The following is a 23,346-nucleotide window of genomic DNA, read 5'->3' as shown; positions in this document are numbered from 1 at the left end:
AGCTAGTCTCCAGTCAACTCCTCGGACTGCTTGGAACCAACCTTCACCCCCCCCCCCCCCCGCCTGCCAGCAGCCAGCCTCCACTCTGTTACATAGGCCTTGGGTTCATATGTCTGCCGCTGCCTAGTCCTGAGCCTGCTCCAGCCACACACCCATCCCTGGGAACCCGCCTGGCCCTGGGAGGTCCTCGAAGCTTTCAGTTTATCTAGCCACCTGTGTCTGGCCAACACCAGCTCCTTCTGCATTCTCAACTATTTTGATGTGAGAGAGTTGTTTTTGGTTGATGCCAGAAAGGACGAAGTTACAGTAGTCTCGTCTTCAGAAGATAAAAGCAGTAATTACTTTTGTTTTACTTTACCTGTGTTTCATCTGCTTAGCAATGGTAAGTCTCATTCACTAATATGTGTGTAGAAATGTTCTTACTTTGCGCACAAAATAAGCATACGTTTCTTGACCGATTTTGTTCTTACCACCATGTGTATATTAGTGACTCAGAATCATTCTAATAGACAGCGCATGCCCGTTATTTGCAATCAGCATACTTTTTGCCTGCAGGTTTATCATGGAGAAAGCGGTGAATTTGTTGTAAAAGAGAAGCATGGCTTAAGAAATTGAGACAATAATATCCGGGGTGGAATGCACACTTCTTTGTCCAACTGTTTCAATGGGAGTAACGGTGAAAAGGCTTAGGCTGCAATAACATAGGCGGTGAATGTTGTGTCCCCTGAGATAAGGACTGTGGCTCAAGTAAAAATAGAATTGGATTTGAATGCTGCACAGCTTCTTTTTTTTGTTTCGTTTGCCTGACTATTCATTCCGTTAATTCTGTATTTCTGCACAGTTCAACCGATCAAGTTCTATTTATATGGCACCTTTCAAACTAATCAAATGCAATTCAAAGTGCTTTACAAAGTGATTGTCAAGATCAAAACAAGACGAAAATGTAGAGAGGGTTGAGAGACTAATTCACACCAAATTAAATTAAGAAAAATAAATATTGAAACACTGAATAAATTGGTCATGGTAAATAGTAAAAAAGTACAATTAATAAAATAAATTAAGAAATAATATATGTATACATACTAAAATGATAGCATAAAAACACATTTAATAATAACAAACAATAATAAAAACCATAAAATAATGAAACTACATAGAAGCCAGACTGAATAGATTTTCAGCTACTTTCAGATCCTCTGGAAGGCTGTTCCAAGGTCTTGCAGCGTAACAGCTAAAAGCAGTGCACCAAATGTTTTTTTCTGCTTAGTGGAACAGCAAAAATATAGGAACCAAAGGATCTAAGGGGTCTTACTGGTTCATAAACTAAAAGTATTTCTGAGAGGTAGTCTGGTGCAAGGCAATGTACTGCCTTATAAAGTCATAACATAACTTAAATCAATACAAAAACTAACAGGTATTTGGAATTTGGTCCCCGGTCGTCACCTCCCTGGCTTCCAGCTTCACCTTGCTTGCACTCCTGCCTACAATCAGCGATCAGCACACTGATCACCAATCATCTCATCAGTTGTGCTCTGCTATCCCATGTCAACCTTTCCCTTCATCAACATCTCTCCCTGGACTCCCACTCTCTTCATTATCTTTTTGTTAATAAGATACTTGTATTTGTTCCACCTCTCTGTCTGCACTTTGATGTATTGCCTCATTGAGATTAAAATATTCCATAGTATCCATAAAATAAAAACGCATTCTTTGGTATAAAATGAGATGACTCAGCAAACTCTTGGATAAAAACACTGTTTGGTCTGTAGTTTATTAAAATTGTCAATGGATCTCTGAGAGTTTAGCATAAAACAAAGATGTTTGAGTTATGCAAATGTTAACTGTATAATTTATTAGAATTGTATATATACATACATGAAGTTTGACATCAGATTCAGAATCACGCTGAGAGTGAGATGGAGACGAAGAAAACCAGGTCAAGCCGAACCTCCACGAAGATGACAGAGCAAGCCGGACAGACTGCCCCCAGAGTGAGGGATTATAGAAAATGTACACACAAAATCCAACATGGTCGACTACCAGTCAGGTAAAAACATGTTTAATATGTTCTTAAAGATAAGATTAATAATCCCACCAAATTTCGTGACCATCAGAGGAACTTTATCCCAACCCTGGCGTGGGTTTGGAGGCACTTTGGAGCCCACTGGCCAATTTTTGCTCCTTTTCGAGCAGCCCAAGACCCTCAGTATTGTGATTGCGCACCAGAAAAATACGAATCCCTACAAAAAAAATTGGTTCCTTGCAAGTTCAGTGCCTCACACTTTCAGTGCCAGGGACCGTTTTGGCCCTAGCACTTTTGTGCTTTGTCCCTAATAAATCGTGAGGCGACAGTGAGAGCAAGAGCTGTGTAGCCAAACGACCACCACCAGATATATACATACAGTAAATTAGAGGATCTGAAGTACCTCCACATTAAATGCTTGGGACTGTAGTGACAAGGAAGAAATGCTAAACGAAATAGGTATGTGAATGCACTTGGGGAAACAAGGCTGATAAACTCCTGTGCATCACATGAATGCACATGTCAATCTGGCACAGAGTACCTCCCATTGCTTAATCAAGAATTCAATGAAATAAAAATGGTTTAACATTTCATAGTACTGGATTATACATTTCAATTATAATTGACCTATTCCAGATGCTGCAGGTGTGCAATGTCCTGGCCGACTGACTTATAGTATTTAAAAGTGACATGAAGAGACAGGGTCACTGACCCTTATTAATGAATTGGCCGGAAATGTCTCGCACGGGAATAGGAAACTGGAGCCCCCTTCTGGAGCCTACCAGCCAGAGCTCGCCGGCAAACGTCTGGTGTCCGGGCCTTGGCACATGGGACTTGGTCAGGCACACCCTGAAAATTCTTCATTGGGGCGCCCTGCGGGCCCACCACCTGCGGCACTATTTATTAGGGTCGGGTGCCTCGGGGTCTCGTTCCCCGCCTTTGCCTGTCAAACCCATGTCATTGCAGACATGCTCTAAGGACATGGAATGTAACCTCCCTGGCGGGAAAGGAACTGGAGCTGGTACTTCTGGAACCAAACTCCTGGAGAGGGGCTGGGCTCTATCTCTTTGCCCAGGGTGAGAGGGGCCAGTCAGGTGTGGGGATTCGCTGTGTTGGAGTCTCCCCCCGGGGAATGAGAAGGTCGCCTCTATGAGAGTCGAGAGGAAATCTCTGTGCTGATGCACTGAAGAGCAGTTCGGAGTACCCGGTCCTCTTGGAGTCTCGGTGTCGGTGCACACTCAAATGTTGATATAACCATCCTTAAATTTGTGATTATTGTCAAGAGATTTTATTTCATTCAACAAAAGATGTTCAAAACGTGTGGTGGAGGGGGTCATAGACACTGTTTGATGATCTGACAAACTCAATTTGAAGTATACTGACTCCTTAAACATGCAGCTTGGGCCTTAGCAGCAATGGCTGACAAAGTTCAACGCAAGTGGGGATCAGCATTTAATTCACAGAACCTAGTAATTAAGCTTTTTTTTTTACAGCACAAACTAACACATAGGCATACCCCTCCAGCATTACCTGTATCCTAGGTGAAGCTTAGTTTATACGTCGGTGTACTTACCTGTTGATACCACCATCTCCACCACAACATCAGACGCAATCTACATAACCAGGCCCTGTCCTGCGTAAATAATATTTTCCACAGTAACTGTTTGAATTTTTCACAAGATTTCATTGGCTTTAAATACAGGTTAGGTAATGCCGGTCCTTTCTGCAGCTGCCAGTCTTGGATGAAGCTCGACTTGGCAGCCCTGGCGGCTGCACTTCTGGTACCCATGAAGTGAAATGGTACAATCTGATTTGCCCTTGCGGTCATTGCTCTTCTGTGATTAGAAGTTTTCTTTAGTTAGTTAGTTATATATAGATTATTGTTTGTACATCAATGGTTATAGTGCAAACAGGAACTGCTACTCACGAAGGAATAATTAGTTTTATTTGTGCACATTTGCCAAAATGTAGAAGATCACTGTGCGCACAGGGCTCAAGACATTGATGGAAACTGTAGTTTCTCCCAAAGACAAAACTAAAATAATCCATGAAAAAACTATAATATTATAGGTTTGTTTTGTACATAATTTCATACAACTCTGTCTCAGTTTTATATCCTTGTAATCCTGAAAATATACATTAATTGACAGGTGGAAAGAGTAATTAATTTTAAACTGTAGCTAATTTTCATCACAAAAAAAACCTAGAACATGTAAATAGGAATGGACTTGTGCTTGTATTGTGCCTTTCTAGTCTTCTGACCACTCAAAGCTTTAACACTACATGTCATCATTCACCCATTCAGACACTGATGGTAGGGGCTACCAGGCAAGGTGCCCCCTGCTCATCAGGACTAACTAACTGTCCTTCATACACCGCAGGCAGAGGCTAAGTGTCTTGCCCGAGGACACATCGACATGGACTGGAGGACGACCTGCTCTACATCTGAGCCACAGCCACCCAACATGTAAGGTGTTATTTGTATAACCCTCTCAAAATAGTCAATTTTTAAATTGTGTACACTGCAACCCATTTTGTCATCTTGAGACCAAGCCAGGCTGAATTGTTACCATTAACTAACTTTAGGATTCGCCAATTCTGAGAATCTGTATTGTATTATATCTGCCAAAACACATATCACCATGCATGTTCAGATATACATCATTAAATAAATCCACAAAGGAGGTTCAGATTCTGCTCAAGAATCTTTCCCAGAAGTATTTACGAAATACAAAACCTTTATGACTTTCCAATTTGAAGGTGGGAAAGACATGAAGTCCTGCCTATGGGATGTATTTAAATTCACCACATATATCAACGCTGACAATCCTTTTACTCTGTGCCAGCTTTCTTTTCCAGGTATCGCCAAACTTCTCAGTATGACATATATTCTGTGAATGGATTAACTGGAATGTTCCACAGCACCAGTCCCCATACCAATGCCAGATGTGTACTCAGTAAACAGGCCGTATCAGTCTAAAAGCAGACGTTGTCTGAGATTGCTGATAGATCAGGTACCATAACCATGAAGACTGGCACTATGTGCCAACAGCTTAACTAAATTTGACATTGTGCGCCACAAGGTCAGATGTTGTGAAAACGTCCCCTTTGTGACATGAAGCAAAGGGTTTATTTAATATAATGTTCTAATATTGAGAAAACACAAACCCAATGCTTCATGTGTAGAGCCGAACTCAAAAACTCAAAGTTGTTACTCATTAAAGTTGAATTAGTATTGATTAGCTACAGGAACAGACAGCTGGACAGCTCACACAGCTTGTTTAAGCACATAGCAGAGGACTGTGGTGTGACATCAATAACCTTTTAACTATTGTTACCTCCTACCTGGATTTAAGTACAAATGCATCAGTCTCAATGATGGGATCTGGGAAACAATATATTTGTATTCCTAAATTCTGACCAGCACCTCAAGATTTTAAATTCATAATGATTCGCTGACTCCTGCTCGTGTCCAAGTGGGCTACAACTGACTGGTCTTCCTTCACAAGGGCCAGAGGCAACATGCAGGATTTGTTGACAGAGTGAGATTATGCAATGTTAGATGAGGTTATCCTTGAACACGGAGATGTGTTGCTTCAACTCGATGGCCATTTTTGCGGTTGTAATAACACCCACCTATGAACTATGATTCAGGTGCAGTGGTAAATGACCAATAGTTTAATCCAATTTAACATTTTCAAAATTAACTTGAGCTTGAACCTTGCGGGACAATTGTTTGAATAGAAAATCACTGTATTGTGTTAGTGTTGTTTTCCCCTCTGCCATCAGAATACTATGTCGGAAAAGACCCGTGTGTATATGGGAGATTGCGCTTCGAAGAGAAGGAATCAATAAGTGTGACACAGTGTGCTGGGCTCTATTACCAACCCTCAGCTTGGCAAATATGTAACAAAGCGTAAGTCTGTGCAGTTGGCATAACCTTATATAATGTTACGAAAGAGCTGGGTTGGATTGAAAGAGTTCATCCACAGACTATCTGATGTGTGTTTGGCTACAGTTTGACCTTGTTGGTAATTTGACACCATTGTTGAATAAAAATGTACCAGCAGTTTTACTTGACTGGGTTACCTCCAACACTGTGAACGCATTTAAATGATATTAAAAGGGAAACTATGTCATTTGTAAATGTGGTGAGTCCACTGCTGTAATCTCTCTTCGCTGGGACTTGCTGCCAGTAATGACCACTGCAGCGTGACGGGCTATAGCTGCCCCCCTTGGTGAGCTATTTTTGCCATGTTTTTTTTTCTGAATATCACAACAGGGAGCACAGTTAGCTGCAGCTGCAAACAACTTGGCTGTGTTGAGCGTTTCAATGCCATCTACCCTCAGAGGAAAAGCTGAGGCGAAGCACGACAAAGCAACGGTGAGAAGGAGAGAGCGTCGGCGGGATAGGGCAACCGTCCCCGGGCCACCTCCATTTCTCTTAAGCATCGCTTAATAGATTCAAACAATTAACAATTCTTTTTTTCAATAAATGCTCATTCAACAATAAGTCGTTTCGTTGCCTGCTTTTCCTTTATAAAATCCCATCAGTCAATTCACCAGAAGAGTGTCGCTTTTGGCGAACGCTATCCTGGCTCTACGGGAAGAAGTCCGCGGTAATCCCTCAACATGTTTTCTCCTCGTCTTAACTATAGTCAAAGTTATACCTAAGCACGTGACTATAGTAGTCACAGTATGAATGCCATTAAGTATTTTGTCATGAAAAAACTATCACGTGCCTCAGGGTTCATAATGCAAGTGGGTGTCTGGGAGAAGATTCTCTGTTGTACTCGATAGTGTAATATCACCTATAGTGGAATGTGTCATCATGTAACATCATCATATATGTCACTTTCCTGACAGCCTACCATTTAAATCACGGAGCACTTTGGTTTAGCATCTGATTTCATTGCAGTGTTTTGTGTATTTCTGTCATGATACATGTCTGCAGCTCATATGATAGTGAGAGCCAGTATTAGAGCCCCCCTTGTTTGTAATGACTGAGGAAAGTAAGGGCTCTATATGCCCTGCTGGAGCTCACGGGAAACTACATCAACTGCTGCTGGTGATGACACATAAAACATATTATAAAACCAGGACACTCTTCACTACTGCAGCGGACGGTTAATAAATAACAAATATATACATTCTATTTAAGACTGCGGAAAAGTTATTTAGTATTGCTATTTGATGTTATAGCATGTGCACACATGGAGACACAAAGACAAACACACTTGGATGGTGAGTGTTATGCTGGCACAGAGGGCATGAGTCAGGGGCAAAGTCTTGTTTTCACCCTGCTCCTCCCCTTCAGACGAGGGATTAGCGGAGGTCATTCTAACCAGCCTAGACACACACACACACACACACACACACACAGACTCTGAATGGCTGCCAGCACAATGGCTCAAAGTGGAAAGCAAGGCAAATGATGACCTCGTCCGTTGTTGTTTTGTTGTTCATGTTCTGCTCCTCAATCTTTTGTCTGAGTGATAGAGGCTAATTTGAATGCAAAGAACACGTAACTTTCTAACAGTACAGGCTGAACTAAAACATGCTCAGTATTCCTGCTGAAAACAACACTGTTTTCCTCAGCTCCTGTAGAGAGAAAGTTCTGCAGATAACAGGGTTGTACACAAAATCAACTTCAGCCAGACGTTTGTTTCAGCACTGTGACTATTTCTAGAGATATTTGTCTTCAAGCATACAAAGAATCCAATTTCATTAAGATTTCATGTCCTTTTCATTTGTGTGAAGAATGTAACAGACTATAAATACAGAGATGTTTAAAAACATCTGTTACTACTTTTGTCCTCTTGCTGGCAAACACACAGCTAATTGTTCTGCCTTCAATTAGTCCAATTACCCATATTACAAACTGTGCTGAAGTCTCTCTTGGGATGAAACAACACTGCCACCAGGTGGAGTGTCACACCTACTGTAGCAAGCTGTACCAAATATCCGGATGTGCTTTCAAATGAGTGTGATGCACTCCCTTGTTCTCCGCTGGCTGGTCCCCTGGTCTGTCTTTGGTTTGGTTTTCAACCTGTATCAAGAATTTGACCCAAAGACGATATCCTCCTTGTATCGAGTTTTCATTGCCTTCATTTTTCAACATTCTCTTTTGGCCTTTATTGGATAGGATGAGGCAGGAAAGCGGGAGAGAAGGGACCACATGCCGCAAAGCGGCTGGGGTTGGATTCGTACCCGGGTTTCTGTGGTAAGGACTCAGCCTTGGCTCATAGGGAACCCTCCCACAGGTGGTCTACTGGGGCACACCTTGCTGCATATTCCTAATTCTTAGTGCTATCTGTAATTACATTTGACCGTTGTTATTGTTAATGTACACACCAAACACTCAGTACTTTCCATGTCTTTCATGTGAGAAGTTGGGATGACACTATAAAGCCAGAGAATCCAGCTTCCCATCCTAGTCAACATTTCTATGTATGTTTACATATTGCTGATGAAATGAATTATGTTGGTTTTGTTGGAAGCAGTCACCCGGGCTCTATTCACATCGAGGACTAGAATTGAAAGTCTTCCAACTTTCTTGTGTTGTCCTTGGTATTTTTATAGGTGTGTGTTACGTCATCCTCTCTGTCTTGTACTGCCAAATGAAGCAAATGAAGTAGTCGGAGTCCCACTGTGACACAGACTGAGGAGAACCAGGGTGAGAACTAGAGGCAAGGGCCACACATTGGCAGGCTGCTGGTTGGTCAAGTCTGGCTCCAGCTCCTGAGGTCTGCCGCTCAGCATGTCAATGACCATCACAACACAGAGGACACAGTCTCTGTAGAAGCACAGCCTGCTCAGAATAAAAGGGCTGCCGTTTACACTTTGTTGGTCTTGGTATGTGCACCACATCCTGCAGTTATGAAAGTTTTAAGGCTTATTTTCAGGTTATGTTTTGATTGTATAGGTAGACTTGAATTATCATGCAATATTAACAATTTATAAAACAAAACATTTCAACATCAATTCTGTTCAGTCATCCATTTACTGCAACTATGCAAAAGGCCACAATGTGCCCGTATGGAGCTGGCTGTGGGTAGTTGGATGGAGACAGGAGGAAGAAGTGGAGAAAAAAAAAGAGAAAATTCTGTAGTAGTGAATTCAGTTAAGATATGTCTACTAGAGTGCTGGATCCAATCCCAGCTTTGGCATTTATAATATGCAGTATGAAAATGTTTTGTTGCCTCTGTAAACTTGAATTTACTCAATATGTATCGTCTTCTATGCAAGACCTGTGCGATGTAATTAATAGGTTAGTATTAAAAACATTCCTAGTTACTGATTATATACTATCCATAGATAGATTATTTATATCTTTTAAATTTAAATTAAATATTTTAATGTTTTTTTGCTTGGTCCAAGTGTGGGTGGAAGCCAGTACAGACTAGAACGCTTTTTATTAAAATTATTTACTACAATCACGACATCATAATACATCCATACATCCAGTCAGTGGGCATTGAACATTGAAATATAACATTCAGATATCTAGATATCAAATGGATTACTGTAACAAATCACTGAGAAAGAAAAGACTTTCAAATTCCAACCTTCATATTAAACATTTAAGTGTGTGATGGAAAATTAAAAAGAAACTCTCATATGAACATTTACCTTTGACAAAAATATATGAGACACTACTGGCAAGTAAAACATTACTGAAGGAAAAACCCACCCTTAGATAGAGTAGATTGAAAATACCAGTTTTTAACGTTTACATTTGGGTTGGATTTTTAAGACAAAAAGGTTCAGTTGCTGATAACTAGTCCTGATTTCATAGTAGTCAACCATTTAGACTTCAATAACGTAGTCCGAGTTGCCACAGATCACCCCAGCATCTTCATAATGGGCACAGTTATGTGTCCCCACGTCGGCATGTTTGCAGGCCAACAGGCTGGACTCGGTTCCTTCACACTGAACATCATCCAGAAGAATCTGCAGCTCCGTCCCCTCCCCGAACTCTGAGTTCTTGGCTGCTTTCAGAGCGTACCTGAAGCCCAGCTGCCGGCAAACCACTGCAGCATTCTTGGTGGTCCATAGGTCGTCGCACACGGTGCCCCAGCGCCTGTTAACGTAGATCTCCACCCGTCCACGGTCGCTGCGGCCCTGTTCATCCCCAACCAGCCTCACTGCTCCGTCCTGGAGTTCGGGTGTACTCTCCGTTCTGGATTTGCCCTTCCTGCCTCTGCCTTTCCGCCTCGAATGTCTTGGTGATTTGGTGGTAGTTGTGGTTGGTAACGGGGTGGTCAGTTCTGGTCCTCCTAGACGATTAATGAGCTCTTCTAACCAGTCGAAGGACTCTGTGGGTTGTGGCTCAGGCTCGATTTTGTTTGGTGGCTCAACGCCAATTAATGCTAATAGGGAATGATGACAAAACAAGACCAAATGTGAATATAAACTATGAATTACCCATGAATGTCACCGATTGAATTTGTTTGTAACTAGTCAGTAGTGAGGTCGTGGACTTACTTTCCTGGGGAACAAACTTGATGAGGTTACTTTTCACTCTGACAGGAAGAGGGTCATAGTGACATTGTCTCGGTGGAGCACGTCTGAAAACGAGTAACAAAACCGAATGAAAAATTGTTGCACATAAGAGAAGACAGAATACAAGCAGGCGGACACATAAAAAACATGTTTCAGTCTTTTAATATGTAGCAGCTCTGGTCACAACAATAGCGAGGAACAGTTAAATGAGCTATATGGCTGGGATACAATTTAGGAATACTACTGCTGAGAGAAATGCATAGGGAGGACCTGAGCTGTCCAAAGCAGAGAAGGGAGAGTTAGGATACCAAAATAGAGACATCTCCACATTCAGCAAAGGAAAACTCTGATCTAAACTTGCATTCAGACCAAGTATGATCATGATACGGCACATCCCCCAGGCTCACAGAGAAGAATGACATGCCTGTGCTTGTAATAAGGAACAGATGTGCGTCTCACACATCCATTTCAAAGAACTGTACCTACTCTCTATGCGGTGAGCACTTACTGTGCATGACACATTACACTAGTTTCCTTTGTGTTATGGTGGTGGAGTAAAAAAAGCAAAGTAATGATTATGTTACTCACTGCATACAACCCTGTCTCTGCCGCCACTTGGACTTTTCCATGTCACCCCTAGCAGGGACAGTAATGGACTGAACCATCTCGTCTCTGGTCGGTATGAGCAGGGTCGATCGAACACATCCACAGTGTTGAACTGACTGTACACTTGCAAGAAACTATACCAATACACATGTTCTGCTGATACTGAAATAGACCTGAAATAGACCTGGACTGTGGACAGATATTTCTTCATCATAATCGGTCACCTGCACCTTCTAACAGCAGGCAGGAATACCTGGCTGCAGAGTTCCTATTACTCACCTGGAGGGGTCCACTACTTTATAAATGACTCCTGAAGGAGATGTAGCACTCGCTATTCCAGTTGACATGAAGTACAGCTCGCCTGATGGAAAATAAACAATACATTAAGATGACATTACACAGGAAGACAAATTACAGCTAGTGCAAAACTCAAGATGCATTCTGAGTTTGAGGGTGTGCACGTGTTCATGCATTACCAGCTTCATCCTCTGCAAAGGAGATGATGTACTGGTGGTAGTTGTTGATGAGTCCAGGAAAGGCACAGGTTAGGCCCATCCCCATACATATCTCATTGTATATCCACCTCCCTGTGTTTCTGTCCTCCCGCAGACTCATCAAACGCCTGGAAAAGGAATCAAATTGCAGTGGTGATACAGAGAATGTGAACATATATGAAGAAAATGGATCCTGGAGGATGTCAAACAGCAGGTGTCACCAAACAGAACCTGAGCCACACCGGCTCCTCTCCACCGTGACCAGTAGTGGTATAGTATTCAGATCTTACAGTAAGTAAAAGTATCAATACCACAGTGAGAAAACACTTCATTATTAAAGTACTGCATTCAAAGTAAAGTAAAAGTACAGAGGCAAAATGTATTCAGTATACAGAGTAGCCTCTTTCAGAGTGTTTTCATATAAACCATACTGGTTGATTATCACCTATGCTTTGACATGTAAGCAGCATTTTAATTTTAGCTGATCATGGTGGAGCTCATTTTAGCCACTTTGTTAAACGATCATATTGTGTTTTATACTTTAGAAAAGGCAATTCTTTAAACAAATGTTTTCTGGTTTATAAAGAACTCCAGAAGGCAATAAAGTGCTATTTTACTCGCAACTAGTTCACAGACTTCATGTCTATTCTTATTTCCTCAAATGCCAGGTGTAGCAGGCATTTAAACACCTACAGCAGTTATCTTCAGGTTTATGTCTGACATCCCGTTGTTGCCATTCTTAAAAAGCGTTTAATAGCAACAGATACTTCTGAGGTTGGTGTTATTTTTAAGAAAATATACTCTTCACCAGATTCAAACCTTACCCGCTCATGAAGTCTCCAAATATGTACATGCCATTCATGTTGGGGTATTCACAGCCTCGGTACACATAGCCACCAGTCACTGACTTGCCCATCTTGTGAGGGTACGCATAAATAGGGAGGACATCATCTGTGAAGAATCCCAAGGGTCATTATTGGTATTGTTGAGTTTCTGCTTCATCACTTTGAGCCATTTCTCTACAATGAAGCTTTACTTAATTAAACATGTGTGAAAGTAGATTTAAAAGGTGAATATAAATATATTCTTAATGAATAAATCCATATGATAATGCCTAATGATTATACGTCAAACTGACTTCTGAATGCTTTCAGTGTGGCGTCACGTTTAGGGGTATTTTTAGCAAATATTATTGGAAAGAAGTGTAGCAATCCAAATATAATGCCATGGTGACAGTTATACGAGAGAGAACAATGCAGGTTCCACTAATGAGGCTTATTTGAAGTGACTCGTGATGCCTAACGCCCGAGTCACACTGCCTGCTCGCTGAACTGCTGCCTCACTCGTTTGGTTTCCACACTGACAGTGCTGCTGCAGCAGGCAGTCCTTCTTTCCACGTAGAGTTTGCCTTTTATAATTGCCAGAATGTTTCATTTATTTATTTTAGGCAGGCTGCAGCTTTTCCTTCAAACAAGGAGGGGTCACAGTAGTTTGTGCAGAGAGCTGGCATGGTGTTTGTTTGTAATAAAATGGTACAGTCTTGGCCCGTCGTTACAACACAATTGGAGACGCTGCTGACTGCAGTCAAAGGAGGAAAAAGCAGGAAACCATTTGACTGCCCAGAGCATGCCTACCTAGCGAGCTGTTGGCACACAGCTTCTTGTCGTAGCAAGAGAAGCCCTCCTTGGCTCTCCATCCATAGTTTCGACCTTTCTCAATGATGTCAATCTCTTCAAACTTGTTCTGGCCCACATCCCCGCAGAAGATGCGTCCCTTGCCCTCTTTGGTCCGTGGGTCGCCCCGATCCACAGAACACCTCCACATATTGCGGACACCGTAAGCATAAATCTCAGGTCGTGCCCCCCGCTCGTGTATGAAGGGGTTATCTGGAGGAATTGTGTACAACGGGCCTCTCTGATTGTCATTCACATCGATGCGGAGAACTTTACCCAACAGAGCTGACCTAAAGTAGACGTGGTGATTTGGAAAAAGTTACATTTTATCTCAAATGCAAAGAAACATGTAATTACTTCAAGAAATTACACTGATTTTCTATATTTTGACTAAAATATGGATCAGACCGTAGCCCTTTAAGGTTCTCCAGATATTGTAAAATGAGGAATATCCTTGGTTGCTTCAGATTATTTCAGGTGTCTAGTTTTATAAACTTTCGTGGACATCTTACTTGTTCTGGGCATTGCCATATTTGCCGAAGGGATCTCCTGCCATTCCACCATCCCCTGTGAAAACATACAAGTAGCCATCATCTGCAAATAGAAGTTGCCCTCCATTGTGGTTGGATGCTGGTTCATCAATCTCCAGAATAACCCTGGAAAAAAAGTGGACATGAAAAATAAGACAAGACAAAGAGCTGGTATGGACCATTGCTGTTTGCTAGCCTGGATCAGTCCATACCTACCGCTCAGAGGCATGATCCACCACATTCATGTCATTGGCTGACACATGGAACTCACTGATCCTGATCCTCTCATCAAAACCCACCTCCACTGAGTAATACACATAGAGCTTCCCATTGTATTTGTACTTGGGGTGAAAGGTGAGTCCCAGAAAGCCTCTCTCTTCACCTTCCCATGACGACGTTAACACCACCTTGGTAATGTTCAAAAATGGTTTCTCCAGCTTGGACCGCTCAGGAAGGTACGTCCACACCAAGCCTACCTGTTCTGCCACAAAGAACCGATGCGTGCCATCGTTGGCATGCACCATGGCGAGCGGGTTCCGCAGCCCGTTCGCAACTTCTTCCAGGCACAGCTGCAGACAGCCGTCAGAGTCTGACTGAACCCGGCCCAGATTCTGGGTGAGCTTCTGGCTGCTGAGGAGGTGAGGGTAGCAGTAGTCCACATCGTCAAGCTTCAGGTGCTGGCAGAGACGTGTCTGGTCGTCTTTGACTTCGGCTGTGTGTGGGTTGTCAGACAGGAAAGGGATTGTGGAGCTGCACTTCTTCCAAAACTGGGAGCAGTAGTCAGGACAGAGGCCAGGAATGGTCCTGACTGCGGTGCTTGGGTCCTCAGCATCAAAGAGGTGAGCTGCATATGGGGAGCATTCCTGAGCAGATGAAGAAGAGAGGTGAGGCAATACAGAGGAAGACTGAGTATGTGTAGTAAGTAGAGATTTTATTAAACCTGCATGAACTGTTTTTTGGCCCATTTCATGACCTACCAAGTTGAAACTTTGTAGCACATGATGGTCTGATTACACATCCAGCAATCTACATTTGTATTCATTTGAAGTCATGTTTCTGTCTTTCTGATGAATATCAAATTGATTTTAGCTCCTTTTTTAATCAAGTTCTGATATACACTATGTTCCCCAGTTTACAGTGCGTTTGTCAGAGCTTTTCTCGGACAGCTGCTGCTGAAACAGGGTTGATGAAAGCAGTGAGACTGAATTAACATATTCAAGTCACAAGTCAGAAAACCAAAAGAATGAGCTCAAGGATCCTGAAACGCTCCATGGAGTGATGAGTTAGTGAGCTTAAACATATTGATTGTAGTAGCTTTAGTGAAATAGAATTATTCTAAAAATGAATCCTTCATTGTTGCCTTAGTAGGCAAATTGATTGATTATCCAGAGTTTTGTAACTAATGCGAAGGAAGGGACAATAATAATTTGTAACGATATAACAGTTAAAAAAAAATACAAGCCATTATAGCCTGAATAGGAAACGTTGGTATTGTCATCAAAAAGGTAACTGTCAACAAACACAAGAGGTTCCTCCTAAGTCACATTTAATTGCATGCATGCTTATCAGATGATAAGCATGTGATAAGCATGCATGACATCATGGTGGAAGTCGCAAAAAGCAATGTTGTTTGTCACCCTCAAAATAAGACAATCTAATTAGTTGTTTTTAGGTATTGTTTTGAATACATTTGCCATCCTGACATTACACAGAATACTGAGGTAAGGTTATTGTATTATGTCGGTGTCAATTTGCCTGCAGATAAATGTAGTAATTAGGCATATTTCTGACAAACCTTCATGTGAAACTCCTTTACATATGAAGGGGAAGTTCCATTTTTCCAAAGTGTACTAAGTGTATGCTATGCAAAAGCATTATCAAGACAAATAGACATTAGTGATGTGACAAGCAATTTCCAGTTGATTGGTCTTTGCCCCGATGAAAGGACCATAAATAAAAACAGAAACGTCCTAAAGCTTCCTCAGTAATGTACAGAGAGAGAGAGACATGGGAGAGAGCCCATAGTGGCAGCCTGTTGTGAGATCAGATGATGCCAGAAATAAAGGGAATGTGTAATACTCGGTTCATCTGCCCTTTTAATAACATGCAGGCCCAGTTGCATAATCAACATCTCAGAGGTCTCAAAGCATTTAACCCTTCTCTCTGTCTCTGTGTCTCATGTGTGTGACTGCTGTAGGAGTTTACAGAGAGATCAGTCATCGATGACCTTTACCTTCATTCAGTTCTTCAATTAACTACATGAAAAGAGGACGCCTTAACATTTTGTACATTTACTGTAAGATCATATCATTCAGTTGACCTGTTTAGTAAGCATATGCCTTCTTCTGCTTTATACTAGCCAGTGTTTTAAGCTGTTTGGTCAGACTAGTGGCGCGTGATGGAGACGTTTGTTTGGACGACCTTTGTCCATGCATGCCTACCTGGCAGAGCAGCTCCAGGACGAACCCAGCACAGTTGGCATATCCATTATAATCAAAATGATCCATAATCTGGTAGAACTTTGTCTTCAGCTCCTGGTCCCTCTGATAATCACAGCAGCCAAACTCCTTATACATCACGCAAAACTCGAGCTCCCTTAGCGGCCGGAAGGGCGGCTTAAAGTCCAAACACTGCGGGTGTAACATTACAGGTGCGACGCACACTGCCAAAACACACCAAATGCCAATCGGCGAGACCCACAGTCGACCCGGGACTTTGCCGTAACGCCGCTGCATTCTGGCGTGCGTAGGCTGGAGCTCATGGAAGGTGAAGTTGTACAGAAGCGACTTCCTATGTGCACTTTGCTCTGCCTCAGTCATCCGCGTTATGTGGCCCTCTGACGTAGTGAACCCGGGCTGTGTGTGTCCTGGCTGCAGCGTCGGGAGCCGCACTGAACCCGTCCGCTGTCCCGGAACGTAGCGCACTGAAAGGGGAGGAAGCCGACGGCGGAGGCTGCTCACCAGCTGCAGAACACGCGGAGAGGCTGCTCTCTGTGTAATACTACTACTACTAATAATAATAATAATAACATCATCACCAGTATAGTTATAGTAATAGTGACGTAATAATCTACAAGACCATCGCCACCACCACCAATTCTTAAAACCCCAGTACTATATTGCCTTTGACATGTATTGTTTTCATTGAGAGTCCAGTCTTCTTCATCACAATTAGAGCCCACGTGCATTTTGGGACAGTGGGTTCTTCTGTTATTGTAGTTTCTTGTCTTGAGTTGTTATCTTTTGCAACATATTATTGTTGAATAATCATGCATGTCAGCTCCTGCTGCCCAGCAGAGGGAGACCTTACCCAGTGTGAATCACTTCCCTCCTGGATCGTCGCCATAACGGTTATATAAATGATGGTACTGATATAATACCTAGGCTACTGAAAGACTGCACACTGTAGTTTATTGTTCACATCCAGGTCATGGAAGGTTGGAAGATGAATGTATTTAAAATATAAATTTATTTAAGCGGGACACTCTTCAGACAAAGGTCTACATTCAACCTCTAATTGATAAAGTGCACTTATATATTATTATTTTAAGATAAATTGGTGAATAAATCATTTGACGGAAATAAATGTCCAACTGAGTTTTCAATTTATACATTCATACTTTGTGTTCCAATGGAGGTCTTTGTGAGCTTAAAAACAGATCCAGTAGTATATGGAACATAAACATTCATATTGTGAGCAAGAGTGCACAATAACAACTAGTGCAAGACTAGTGACCTTCTGCAATCCCGTTTATAAATGTGTCCTATGTTCCATATGTTGCTTGCTTGGATAGGACATTTTTCAGTATTGTATTCAAAAGTGAAAATGTCACATATATCAGTGTTCCTTGTGCTAAATCTTTTCAGAATTTGATCTGGGACCGTTATCAAGGTTGAATGTGCATAAGACAACAATGTTTTACTGTCTTTATCAGACAAACTTAACAACTAATCGTCTGTTTGTTATCGAATGTCTATGTCTAACTATATGACCTACACAAAAAACACATATTGAAAATAATCTATAACAAATATGTCCGATTTCCAGCAGCTTAGAAATAAAAATAAAGATGTGATGAAGTTAAATGTAACATTGTATTTAAGGTCTCACTCTGCTTTGCCATTGTAGTTTGAAGGCTAATACATTAATTTGAGGAATCTATTTAGTCAATAGATGGATAAGTAAATTAATTTGCTCCATTTGCATAGTATGTAGTATTATGTAGTGGTATGTAGATTAAAAAAACATCTTATATTTGATGTCAGTGGGACTATAAAAGCTACGCTTTGACTTATCTAGCTAGTTAGCTTATCAGTACGCTAGGCCAACTAGCCAATCAGGTTTTGAAGCCTGATCTTCAATCAAATACAGTAGTTGCTGTATACAGTAGTTGCATTTTACTTAATGGTTACTTTCTCAATTAAATAACATACAAATAAATAAATATATATATATATATATATATATATATATATATATATATGTGTGTGTATGTACACTGTAACAAATTGCTGTAAAAACACAAGAAAATTTGAACAACAATGTACTGTTCTTCATAAATATAGTTGAATACAGTTAAATACAGCAAAACTTGAGGCCTTGTAAAAAAAAAAAAATGAACAGCGGCTACTGTCCAATCTTGTAGTATACTACAGTATTTTTTCCTTTTTAAGTTGACTAAGCCCGCCTATTACTCTTAAAAATCACATGGCATCAAGTATCTACTGCTTAGTTAGCACATAGTCAACCTAAAGAAAATGAACAGAAAGCTTTAGATATCATAGATCGGTGATTTTATTCAGGATGGAAGAATAATAATAAGAGGGAATTTGAGAAGACGATTTTCAAGGGACTCTGACCAAAGCACCGAAGTAGACCGAGCACCACCTGCTGCTTCACCTCGCCTACAAAGCACCGCAGCGGACACTGTCCATCCTGACCCTGTGTATATATGTGTATGTATATATATATATATATATACACATATGACTGTCCCACATTAGTCAAAACATGCTGTCCCGATTTAAAAACAACCTTTCCTAGAGTGGGACGACTAAAGATTGCTTAAATTAAAAACACTCTAACACATTTTCACAATATTATTGCATCATTCATGAATAATACATCACTCATTTACATGAAACTTCTGTTTTGAGTCAACGCCGATCATACTCAGTTTAATGTTGCAGTGTAAAAATTGCCAATCGCAAAAAACGTATGAAGAAACAGTAGAAGAATAAAGATTAGAAGAACAATAGTTACATTTAGTGATACAATGGTGACTGGGTCCGCCCACTTACTGTCAAAAAGAAAAACTAAGGTGAAAGACCGGTGATAGAAGTCTACACTGAAAAAAACTTTGTGGCCCTGTAATTATTACCTCCATTATTTTTGTAAATTTTACAAGAAATTATCATTTCAGTGCTTTTACTTTAAAATATCACCTTTTACTTAATGTGTTACTTGGTGTTTGTTTGTAATTGTGTATCCTCATTTTTATAAGTAAATTGTATCATTCACACCAAGTAATATCTAATATAACCACTGTATTGAATGTATAACCTGACACAACAAAGTAAAATGTACTTGGGTAATACGAGTGAAACCAAGCGTACTCAGGGGGTGACGTCAGAGGAGATTTCGCGCTCCTTTCTTCAACGAGACAACGGAATGGTAGAACCTTAACGGCTGAGTTTCACCTGATGAAAGGAAATTCATGGACGGGAACCATTGGGGTAGGTTATATGTTTAATTAATGCTCTACGTTGCTGTTGAGCCTTCGGTCAAGTCTGTGTTTGAGTTGTGAGCACTGAAGAGTAGCGTGAACTAGTCAGTTTAGCGTGCTAGCTAGTTAGGCTATCATGCTAGCTAGCTTGGGACAGCATTACAGTCATGGCTCACTCCGCTACATTTTAGCTATGTCCCAATTCAGGGGCTGCATCCTTCGGAGGACCCAGCCTTCGCGGTCTACGTGGGCTGCGTCCTTTGAGGACCGCGTAGGCTAGACCGTGCGGTCTACGAAATGAGACGGCCTACGCTACAGAGGACTTCCTGTTTCCGTCACCAAACAGGAAGCCAGTTTTTCCGTTGCTGTACCCATCGCCTAGCAACCAGCTTCGCGCTAAAAACGTAGAAAATGGAGCCAGACATGGTGCTTCTGCTGTTCCTCATTTACCATCTAATGTTGGAAGAAATTAATTACCGCCGCCGACACCGCCGTACCATCTATTTCAGGCTCAGAGAGGACCATTTTCAGGTAATTTAAAATTGTAATTCAATTTAAATTGGTTAATCCATGTACTTGTATCTACAACTGTTAACTTTAGCTTAGTAAAACTTCTCTAATTTCATATTTAAAATGGTTTTACTGTAATCTAAAAATAATCATTCATACATACATTTTTCAGCTGAAACAGGTTGGATGGACAGACAGACAGATAACTAGATAGATAGATAGATAGATAGATAGATAGATAGATAGATAGATAGATAGATAGATAGATAGATATACAATATAAGCCTATTCTGCCTATGCTCCCCACATTTAATATTGTTCTTTATTTAACAGTTCTTCTTTTCCTCCTTTCCCTAAACCAGCCCAGACCCCTGTACTGCAGGATGAACCTCAGCGTTCCTGTCCTGGACAGGTTTTTTAATAATCAAGACACAAGGCCTGATTTTAGGCTGAGCAGGGAGGCCCTAGCTGTGCTGCTGGACCTCCTCCACCAGGATCGGAGGCACGGATGGGGTGCCACTATTGAGACCCTGGTCTTTTTATTCTGGCTGGCGTGTGGGGCCTCCTACAGGGTGGTCTCGAGAGTATTTGGAATCCCTCGATCCACTGTCCACTGCATCGTCCACAGAGTGACTGAGGAGGTGGTGGCCATTCGCCACCAGGTCATCCACCTCCCGAGTACCCCCGAAGACCTGGAGGCAGTGTCTCGTGGGTTTGCAGGGCTGGCAAGACACCAAGCTTTTCGGAAAGCTGCTGGAGCCATCGACGGCTGCCATGTCCGGATCAAGCCACCAAGCGGCCCTGATGGTCACTGCTACAAAAACAGGAAACTGTTTGCTTCTATCCTACTGCAGGCTGTTTGTGACCATCAGGGCCGCTTCATCGACACCTACGTGGGCTGGCCTGGGTCAGTCCACGACTCTAGAGTGTTGCGCCACAGCCCACTGTACCTGCGTCCACTCTATCCTCCTCCAGGGCACTTCATCCTTGCAGACGGAGGGTACCCGTGCCTCCAACACCCACTCCCCCTCATCACTCCATACAAGAGGCCTTTGCAAGGTGTGGGAGCCCAGCGCTTCAACGGCCATCATTCCAGGGCACGCTCCATTATAGAGCGTGCCTTTGGAATGATGAAGAGCCGGTTCCGGGGCCATCTTCCTCCAAGCGCTGGAGGTGCACCACACCTTCGTACCTCATGTAAGTAATCACTCCACAATACTTTTTAGGATACTGAAGAACAGTAGATCACATCATATTTATATATATATATTTGCCATTTTACCATTTCAGGTCATAACAGCATGTGCCATCCTCCACAACATCTGCCTCGGGGCTGGGGATATTATGGCCCCAGAGGACGATCTTGTGGAGGATGTGGCAGAGGATGAGGGGGAGAACGGTTTGGAGGCAACAGGTGCTCCCTGGCGGGACCAGCTGTCTGCAGAGGTGTCTGCCCTGGAGGACGTGCCTGGTGACCATAATTATTTCTAGGCAAGTATACAAATTTTAAAGCTGTGATACCTAATTACTAAAATTGTTTTTGTAGCACTGTTAGGACTGATTCTTTCAAAATAAAACGTATGCAGAGTATTTTATACTTCCTTATTTCTGAAAATATAGTGACATGGCAGCCTTCGATGAGCCAGCCCTGCAAACCCAGTTGCGACGATGCGGTGGATAGTGGAGCTGGAGACCAAACACTCTGGAGACCACCCAGAGGATATAATTACACCGGGGTCTTTGTTGTGGCACCCCATCATTTTTGTTTTGTTTTGTTCAATTATATAATATATATAATAATATATAATTAAAACGCTTTTCGTAGTGTTTCAAGTTACTGTTTTTATTGTTTATAGTTCTTTTTCTTAATCAATATTGTTTTTTCTAAATGAATCAGTTGAATATGATATAATCAATGAATATGTATATAATAAATACAATAAACAATGTATTTAACAAAAAAATTAATTTTATTTACATGTTCAGTTATTCATTTATTAGACATTTTCTCCAGTAGAGAAAAGAGCCTCTCCATCCTCTCCTGCGCTCTTCTCTCCTCTGCCTCCCTCTGCAACCTCATGTCTTCCCTTATCAGCTCCATCAGCTCATCTTTCTTCTCTCCCTTTCTCTTTCTCAGCCCTGGCTGGCTTTCCTCCTCCTCCTCCTCCTCCTCCTCCTCCTCCTCCTCCTCCTCCTCCTCCTCCTCCTCCTCCTCCTCCTCCTCTTCATCTTCCTCCTGGTCACCCACTGCCTTGCTTGGCCCTGGTGTGTCCTCAGGGATGGAGGCAATTAGGACAGGGGGGTTTATAGACGGCCTCTGTCCCAACACCTCATCCATGAGGACAAACCACGGCCAAGTTGCAGCAGTGGGTTTCCCACTCACTCCCTCTCCTGACCCTGGATACTTGCAATCCTAAGGCAGAGGACATCAGTCAAGACAGTGAACAAAACAGCAGCGAAATTAATGTCGGTAAACATTAATTAACTTGTAGTAACACATATGCACATACTTTATACTTTTTCTTGAGGTTGTCCCATTTTTTTTTTGCCTGCAAGGGACTCACCCTCCCCTGCAGGCACATCTTCTCCAAAATGATCCTAATCACATTGACAAAATGATGAAAAGTTATCAATAATGTTAGCACAAGTATGCAAACTTAGAAAATTCGCACATTTTACACAGCAGAATATACCAAAATTCACACAAATCATTTACATGGATGCCTTATTTTCAATTTAAATAAATAAAAGAAAAAGGTGCCAACTTACATCTCTGACAGCAACAACACATCAGAAGTGTATTGTCCTCTCTACTGGTTGTCTTATTAGTAAACGCTTTATATAGGATGAGAGCTAATGTAACTGTACAGGATGATCAAATGGAGATATTACAAAAGGACTAATAGCTTACTTCCACGCAACACTAGCAGAATGTTTGGCTCCGGTGAAGAGGTCGTCATTCTCCCCCCTCAACTTGATGAACTGAGCCGTTTGCTCCTGGCTCCCTACAACAAAACAGAATGTACAGTTAGTTTTAATTCACACCACAAACAAGAATCAGCAAAATACTCAAGTTCAGTTCATCTGTGTAATTAATCTCAACCGTATTAACGTTATTGGACTTATCCACCTGTTAATGAACATAATATGAAGTATAAATCATCTGTAACATCATCACAATCTCAGTAAGATATTAGTCAACCTCTGAGGTGTGAACGTGAAGTTATTAAATGTTACTTTATGGCTTAACTACGGTCTGATCAGGCAGACGAGCTGCAGC

The 23,346-nt window shown here is 41.7% G+C and overlaps 2 protein-coding genes across 2 annotated transcripts; one reads left to right on the top strand and one right to left on the bottom strand.

Moving 5' to 3' along the window:
* Nucleotides 1–9,419: 9,419 nt before the first annotated feature.
* hhipl1 (HHIP-like 1) lies at nucleotides 9,420–16,684 on the bottom strand. Its single transcript, XM_079175324.1, has 9 exons — nucleotides 16,273–16,684; nucleotides 14,048–14,694; nucleotides 13,814–13,957; nucleotides 13,263–13,591; nucleotides 12,453–12,579; nucleotides 11,611–11,756; nucleotides 11,414–11,495; nucleotides 10,511–10,593; nucleotides 9,420–10,395 (listed from the first exon to the last, which is right to left on the bottom strand). The coding sequence occupies exons 1-9, from the start codon at nucleotides 16,648–16,650 to the stop codon at nucleotides 9,833–9,835; spliced, it is 2,499 nt and encodes an 832-aa protein (XP_079031450.1). The 5' UTR covers nucleotides 16,651–16,684; the 3' UTR covers nucleotides 9,420–9,832.
* A 3,765-nt stretch (nucleotides 16,685–20,449) lies between these two features.
* Nucleotides 20,450–21,271, top strand: LOC306707335 (uncharacterized protein; the record flags this gene model as incomplete). The annotated part of the gene is made up of 1 exon (XM_079174728.1): nucleotides 20,450–21,271. One exon carries the CDS (start codon nucleotides 20,450–20,452, stop codon nucleotides 21,269–21,271), a length of 822 nt encoding a protein of 273 aa, XP_079030854.1.
* Nucleotides 21,272–23,346: the final 2,075 nt, after the last annotated feature.

This window comes from Pholis gunnellus (assembly GCF_910591455.1).
Source record: "Pholis gunnellus genome assembly, chromosome: 15".
Taxonomy (NCBI): Eukaryota; Metazoa; Chordata; class Actinopteri; order Perciformes; family Pholidae; genus Pholis; species Pholis gunnellus.
Note: the sequence above shows the minus strand (reverse complement) of the source record. Positions and strands in the feature narration are given on the sequence as shown.